This window comes from Brassica oleracea, chromosome C7, assembly GCF_000695525.1.
Source record: "Brassica oleracea var. oleracea cultivar TO1000 chromosome C7, BOL, whole genome shotgun sequence".
NCBI classification, from domain to species: domain Eukaryota; kingdom Viridiplantae; phylum Streptophyta; class Magnoliopsida; order Brassicales; family Brassicaceae; genus Brassica; species Brassica oleracea.
The window spans coordinates 30,542,858-30,551,174 of NC_027754.1; the positions used below are offsets into that span (position 1 = coordinate 30,542,858).

General features: G+C 37.6%; 1 protein-coding gene across 7 annotated transcripts in view; it reads right to left on the minus strand.

Moving 5' to 3' along the window:
- The window catches only part of LOC106306968 (protein indeterminate-domain 4, chloroplastic-like), a 7,183-nt gene extending 3,124 nt beyond the window's left edge, over positions 1-4,059 (minus strand). For 2 of the 7 annotated variants that reach the window (XM_013743777.1, XM_013743776.1), the window contains exons 1-4: positions 3,827-4,031; positions 3,345-3,575; positions 2,644-3,040; positions 701-1,658 (exon numbers count right to left, since the gene is read on the minus strand). In XM_013743777.1, coding sequence (XP_013599231.1) covers positions 713-1,658; positions 2,644-3,040; positions 3,345-3,531 — 1,530 coding nt within the window. In that variant the 5' untranslated portion in view covers positions 3,532-3,575; positions 3,827-4,031 and the 3' untranslated portion in view covers positions 701-712. Of the gene's footprint in view, positions 1-660; positions 1,659-2,643; positions 3,041-3,344; positions 3,576-3,826 lie in introns of those variants that run through there. The other 5 variants (XM_013743775.1, XM_013743778.1, XM_013743780.1 and 2 more) reach the window with 5 other exon arrangements.
- Between the last annotated feature and the right edge of the window lie 4,258 nt (positions 4,060-8,317).

Here is an 8,317-nt window from a genome sequence, read left to right on the forward strand (position 1 = left end):
TCTCACGCGATCAGCACCTAGGTTACGGGATTTGATAGCTTCCCAAATCTTCTTCGATGTATCATGTTCTCCAATCTGAAGTATTAGCGCCTCCGGGACTGATTGAAAGATTAGAGCAATCGCCATATTGTTCTTCTTTGCATCGTTACTCCCTGGATCAATTGTATCCCAAACTTCGTATAAACGAAGCATCACTTTCATTCGCATCGACCATACGGTGTAGTTGGTCGATGTTAGCATCGGACATCGTATGTCCTTCTTCATCTCAAGACCTTTATCACGTGCTTGAGAATCGTCTCCCATGTTTTGATCGAAGTTACAACTCCTCTTGTAAACGACCTTCGAAACCTGGAGCTCTGATACCAATTAAAGTTGCACAAACACAAAGATTATAAGAACTTCTCTTCTTATTAGATTTAGAAACTCTCTCAAAACTAAACCTTTCAATGTGTTTCTCTTGATGGAACATCTCTCCATGAGAACTCTTTATATAGGAAGAAGCTACATCTTTTCCTAAGAGCGAAGCTACATCTTTTCCTAATAACAATATGGAAACATTCCTAAACTCGATATGTTTTCCTTTTTCCTTAACCCATCAAACTTCACTTTTAATGAGTTAACTTGAGGAAGCTTCTCAAGTTAATTGGAATTATCCAACAATGATAAAGTCTATAATAATAAGGCATTATTAAGTTCTTACAAACGGATGATTTTACTCCGGAAACTTTAGTTCACCATTCAAAGAAACGTCTCCACGAACACGGCCGCGACCAGCCCCTCCGCGATTTACATTTCTCACCATTCCTCCAACTCCAAGAAAATCTAAAGTTAAGTTGTCCGAGCCGCTCATGTTTACGTTATTGTTCCCAAAGTCAACGTCGAAGATATTGCCACCGGATCCGCCGGCACCACCGCCATTTACGGCCACTAGCGAGTTCATTAGACCTTGAAGGTTACCGTTATTATCGTTGCCCATAATTTGCCCTCCTCCAAAGTCATTAACAACCACGCTTGACGAGTTAGACGAAGAAGCTAAGCTTCTGAACAAAGCAGAAGGATCGTTGCTTGTGATTGAACCCAACTGAGTAGCTTTCTGCAGCAGTGCCGTGGCTGACACGTTAGAACCCGCGTTCAAGCTTTCTTCCCGGTGATGAACAAGAGAGTCCGTGCTATATAGAGAAGGAATAGCCGTCTCAGAGTTCTTGGTATTTTCTTGAAAGAATCCGAGGTTAAAGAAGCTGTTGTTGGTGGTGCTACTCTTTAGGTTTATGTTGTTGACTGGATCAAACTGGATCAGACCTTGTTGGTTCATGAAACTCTGATCGTTGTTGTTGTTGTTGGGTGCAGGCAGCATTCCTTGGCTCGATGAGCATTGGATTAAGAAGTTAGGGTTTGAAGTTTGCGGAGCAAACTCTCTGCTATTTTCAGAAGATGCAATGTTTAGATTGTAACCCCCGAAAGACGAAAATCCGGAGTTAGGATGGTCACTCAAATGTTGGTGGGAGAGAGCGTTGCCACCCTCGAGTTTCCCATGAAATCCACGGAAGCCGGCGCCACTGCTAGCAGCTGTCATTGACGTGAAGCTCACGGTAGGGTTTCGAACAGTTTCTTGTATCAATGCATCACAGAAAGCCCTGTGTGTAATGTAACTATCCCGTCTGCAAAATAAATACCCAAAATTCATACAGATATGTAAACAAAAAATGATGGATGTAAAATTATTGGCATATATATATATATATATTGACGTGAATCATCTTAATGAATGCTATAGTTATTGTGGCTACCATTTATAGGAAATAATGATAGAAGAATTTATAGCTCGAGTCAATTGCTACTTTAATGAAAGAGTTTCTTCATTTAATGCAAATTAACCCCAGGAATGTTAATACAAGTCGGTGACATTCTACAACAACGTATTTAACACAAACCATGAAAATAAAGAAAGAAACCCTAGAACGGCATTAAAGTCTTCACCAGAACACTTTGATGAAATTAGTAACGCACTCTTACCAAATATATATGTATGTATATGTCTAGAGAGAGAAAGAGATAAGACAGGGTCCACAGAAGAAGAGGAGTTTCATAAAAAAGGGGAACCTGCAAAGTGAAGAAGAAGAAAACAAAAGTGGGAAATGGAAAAACAGATCCAACTCATACATCTGACCAAATTTGGCATATTTTAAATTTTCTTACTTTCTCTTCACTGTCTTTCTCTATTCACTACTCATCAGTAACCAAACTAATAGTTGACCCAAAAAAACAATAACCAAACAAATACAGTAAATCAGTGATGGATTCTATGTACGTAGTCACTTTAAACATTTTATGGACGGTGTACTCGAGGTTCAAATTACGTGGCCGAATACATAAGATTTCAGTTACAGATGATATTTTATTGGTATATATATTTTCATATAAATTAGTATATAAGCTAAGTTTTCATGCAGTGTTGAATGCATCTTTTTACTTAGAATAGTATCAGTATAATACAAAAGAAATGATGGTCCACTGTCATATCCTTTACCTAGATAAGAGGGCATATCTAGACACTACACACACGTATATATATTATACGTTTCATCACTTAGCCCAAATACAGACAAATTATTTAAATGAAATGGATGGAGATCAGTTACGTACCTAGAGAAGATGGTACCACAGTCACATCGATACTCTTTAGTACCACAAGTCTTAGAGTGAGCTTTCCAATCCGATTGAACTGCATAACGCTTAGAACATTTGTCGCATTTCCACTTCTTTTCTCCGTGTTTACGATAGTAATGCTTCTTGACTCCGGTGAGGTCTCCGAGAGCACGTGCGGGGTCATGGTGGACGCACGTGGGTTCCGGACAAATATACACTTTCCTCTTCACTTCTTTGGTTGACTTCTGTTTGAGCTTCCATGGGAGATTGTGTCCTCTTCGGTGAAGCTGAAGATTTTGTTCTCTTTGAAACCCTTTCTTGCATACATCGCATATGAATCTGTTTGTAGCCATTAGTGTTGTTGGAGACAACGCTACCACTTCCGCATCAGGGTCTGTTTGATCAATTAAGCTTAATCACCAATCCGGATTCAAGATGTAAATATATGAGGATTACATCAAGCCAATAACACACACAATTACAAACAGAAGTAAACCAAATCACACACACACTCATAATATAATTTGATCTAACGCTAGCAATAAAATGATTTTTTTTTTCTTTCTTTTCCTAAAAGGTGTATGATAATCAAATCTTGATACAAGAATATAAATGATTAGGGTTTCTGTTTATTAGTTCTTCTAATTATCTATTAAAACTCAGTTATGTATATATGTATGTCAATAAGAGGTACTTGCTTGGGTTTCCCGGTTGGTTTCTTCGTTTCTTGGGTTGTGGAGCCGAGGAGTTAGGTTGTTGAACCATTGACATAAAAGTATCTTTCCGGTCAAAGGCGTTATCTCCGGCGCTGGAGCCGGTGATGAAGAACGGCTGAGTCGAGGATGATGAAGGAACAGCGCTTGTATTATATGATGATGTTGACATCTTTAGATCTTCCTCTTTGCGTGGAAGAACGTAATAATCTACAGCTAATCCATACAATAGAGTTAAAAATTGTGAAAGAAATCAAATTATCTTTTGGGAAGAATAAGAAGAGAGTAATTAAGAACAGGAAGAGTCCATATATATTGACGACATGAAGAATTTTTAAAATACAATTCGCTAAAAGACATAAAGGGAACAAAGAAAACAAATCAAGGGTTTATGTTTATGTTTATTTTTGTTTGTAAGCTTTTGAAAGAATGAAGAGAGATTTGTAAGTTGTGATTTTTTTAGGTACCTGAGATCAAGAGAAAGCAACCAAGAAGAAGAAGGAAAAATAGTCAAAAAGCTATAAATCGGAACTAAAGAAAGGACCACGAAGAAGATGCATGCATGATGATGATGATGATGATAAAGAAGATGATGAAGAAGAAGACACTATTCCAATATATATATGTATATTGTATGGTATATAACACAAAGCCCTACCTCTCTCTCTCTCTCCCTCAGGTCTTGTGTTCTTCTATTTTCATTTTAATGTCATATATGATTTTGAAAAGTATGTGCCGAGAGCATCTTTATCCCAGCACCCCTAATGGGGTGCTTATTTTTTTTATTTTTTTTCTCTTATTAAAAAAAAAAAAGTAAAAACTCACCAATCGCGGACCGTCACGTGTCAGTGGAGCCCGCGAACAGTTAGAAAACCTCTCCAAGATCGCTGTTTATTTAGGCAGCAGAAGCCCCCTATTTTCAAAAATGGTGAGACCCATCCACTATTTTATTTTTATTTTTAAACACTCCCCTAAGTTTCCATGGTTAATGCTGGTCTGAGGTCCTTATATGTCACAATTTATTTTAATAAACAAACTTAAAAAAAAAAACTGTTTTTACGGTTTGGGTCTCACTGTTAAAACGGTGAAATGCGTCCACATGCGGGGTGTGGTGTGGGGACCTAATTTTTCTCATTCGTATCTTTCTGGTGGGCTTTAAGACAAAACCCTCGTTTTCTCTTCATTTAACTGATTAGGTGTTGTACTAAATTTTTCTTTTATCTAAAAAATGTTTTATAATTTAATATATATATATATACACACACAAATATGTGTTCAGATTGTTCGGAACTTAGCCAGATGTAAAAAGTGGAATTTAATCGGAAATCAGCAGAAGACTAATTTTGTCTATAGAATGCCTTCGGTAAAAAAAAATAAAAATAATTTTGTCTATTTTTATAATATATATTAAATGTATAAAGACCCTAGAACATATTTAATGGAAAGTTCTTAGGACGAGATTCTTAACGGAATATAAGAATCCGTCTCTTATTTTTAACTAAAAAAACTAAGAACCAGTTCTTAAAGCATAGTGCAGTGATTTGCCGGTGTGTAACAGTTTTCCAGGTCATAGGTATCAAAAGAGAATGATGTATCTTCATTTCCCACAGCATTTCACTTTCTTTTTTACTATACTTTTAGTTGGTTTCGCAATGTTTAAACCTAATAATGATTTTAAACTTAACAATTTAGAAAAGTGAATTGTTTTTGTTTAGACCCGATTTTGTAGCAAATTAGAGCAAATCACCACGGTTCTTCAATCAACGCTTAACTGCCGATTATACAATCTTGGGAGTCGTATTTTTGAACAGAGCATGTCATATGGACAAATTAAAAAAAAAAGAATTGTTAGATTTTTGTATGAAAATTAATATGTTGCTTTTGTTTTAGCTATGTCTACACATGGTTTAAGTTCATGGAGGAGTGTCTTCATCTCGGAATGGCAGTAAGTGTTTGCTTCAAATGTGTTTCATATCCCTTCTGGCTTCTATCATTTGGTGGTTTTAGATTCTTTCATCTACGGCTCAAATATTTGTATTTCAAATTTATACAAGTATTTCTAATTCACTTTATAACTACAGTTTTATTATTTATTCACTTTTTTTTTTATTCCTACGATGTAAACTTATGGTTTTAGTAGAGGTATATATGACAAGTTTTGTATGGGGAGGTAGCTTGCATATTATATCCAGTCAATATTAAGATTACTTATACTTTAGCCTTTTTTACAAAGATTCTTGCGAATATTACATTTGTACACACATAATATGGCTCTTTTTTTTTGAACAAAAAAAAAAAACACAACAAGGCTGGCTCTATTGTGAATTGTTGTTAAAAAAAAAGAGAGGATCTAATATCTTTCAACTTTTTCTTTTTGTGGGCTGGTTGCCAAGGAATAAAAAGATACAACATACAGCCAAGGCCCAATTATTTAGGATTAGCCCAACTGTTTAAATCTTCGTTTTATTTTCTAGAAACTGATATGTTTAAAACAAAACTTGTATGGAAATGGAAAAAGCTTTCCCACCATCGAGTCATCGACAATTCTTTTTCGAATCCTAGACTAGGCTATTGGGGCTTTTATATAAATTGATGCTGGCTCATATATAAATTAAGAAAAATATAAAGAATTATTACGTGTATGGAAAACCGGACCATACCAAGAGGAACGACCAATGGGATGTGCTCGCCAACTTGCAAGATACTCCCGAGAACCTTGGTTATTAACAGGGGATTTCAACGAGATCATCGACAACAGTGAAAAGTGTGGAGGGTCAATCAGAGTAGAAGGTACTTTATGTGCATTTAGAAGCTTCTAGGGGATTTCAACGAAATCATCGACAACAGTGAGAAGTGTGGAGGGTCAATCAGAGCAGAATGTACTTTATGTGCATTTAGAAGCTTCATATCAGAAAACGAGCTATTTGACCTCAAGTATCATGGAAGTTTCCTATCGTGGAGGGGAATAAAACATACCCACTTGGTACAATGTAGACTTGACAGAGCAATGTGTAACAACGCATGGTCTGATCTCTTCCCATCATGCCGGAACCAATACCTCAAGTATGAAGGATCAGACCATCGGTCACTCCTAGCGTTCCTTGATACGACGGTTATAAAAGGAAAAGGAATTTTCAGGTTCGACGGAAGACTAAAGGAGAATCAGGAAGTTAAAAACCTTGTAAAGAAGATTTGGAAGACTTTGCTTACATGGGGGTTTAGGACAAGCTTGCCATGTGCCGCAAAACAATCTGCAAGTGGAGCAAAGAATTCTATAAAAATAGCAGGCAAGCTTTAAACGACCTACGCAACCAACTTGATCAAACTATGTCAAATCCAATACCAGATGAGACCCTTATAGCTGAACTCAATACAGACTTCTCAACACTTATAAAGAAGAAGAGAATTTCTGGAGACAAAGGAGCCGGCAACTTTGGCTAGCTCTTGGAGACTCAAACTTAAGGTTCTTTCACGCTTCAACAAAGGGGAGAAAGGCAAAAAATAGAATGACAGTCTTGGAAGATGAAGATGGCTTACCATGCTTTGAAAAGGAATTGATCTCAGGAGTGATTAGCAAGTACTATGAAAAGCTGTTCACAGCAACAACCTACAATGAAGAACAAACGATTCAGGAAGCTCTCAAACCGTGTGTATCGCAAGTACAAAATAAAGTATTAATTATGGAGCCAACTCCGTTGGAGATTAAGGAAGCAACCTTTGCTATACATGCCGATAAGGCCCCAGGGCCGGATGGTTTCTCAGCAAGCTTTTTCCAAGCTAATTGGGAGACTATAGGTCCGGCAGTGGTCCAAGAGATCCAGCTTTTCTTCTCAACATGTTCCCTCGCAAAATAATTAATCACACGTATGTTAGATTGATACCAAAGAACCTGGAAGCAAAGAGAGTTGAAGACTATAGACCTATTGCGCTGTGTAACGTCTATTATAAGATAATATCAAAACTCCTCTCTATACTCTTGAAGCCAGTCCTAAGCTCCATTATATCAGAAAACCAGTCAGCTTTTATACCGGGAAGATCAATCTCAGATAATGTACTCATTACACATGAAGTACTACAATTTCTAAAGACATCTAAAGCTGAGAAAAGGTGCACAATGGTAGTAAAAACGGACATGTCAAAGGCCTACGACAGATTGGAATGGAAATTCATTTCACAAGTTCTACAGAGACTTGGTTTTCATAGCATATGGATCAACTGGATCATGGAGTGCATAACTACGGTATCCTACTCCTATCTAATTAATGATAATGTGTATGGAATGGTCCAACCTTACCGAGGCATCCGTCAGGGAGATCCCCTATCTCTTTATATTTTCATCCTATGTGGTGAGGTCTTATCGGGCCTTTGTAAGGCAGCTGAGAACCAAGGAACCCTGGAAGGAATAAGAGTTGTGAGAGGATGCCCGCAAGTGAGTCACCTCCTCTTTACAGATGACACTATGTTCTTCTGCTCAGCATCCAAAGAAAGTTGTGAAGCACTCCAACAGGTTATCCTGCGTTACGAAAGAGCATCAGGACAGATGATCAATAAAGCCAAATATGCTATCACCTTTTCCTCTAAAACACCAGCAGGAATGAGAAACGAGGCAAAGGCTGTGCTGGGAATTGACAAAGAGGGAGGAGAAGGGAAATATTTAGGATTACCTGAACATTTTGGCCGCAGGAAGAAGGACCTCTTCACAGCAATAGTAGACCGGATTCGTCAGAGGGCAGCGAGCTGGAACACAAGATTTTTATCCAAGGCAGGAAAGCTTACAATGCTAAAGGCAGTCCTCACGGCCATCCCAACCTAGACAATGACATGTTTCCTCATACCAATTAGTTTGTGTAAGCGGATTCAATCGGTATTGGCGAAGTTCTGGTGGGATGGTATAGATAATAAAAAGAAAATGTGTTGGGTATCTTGGCCTAAACTATCCAAACCAAAGTCAGAGGGGG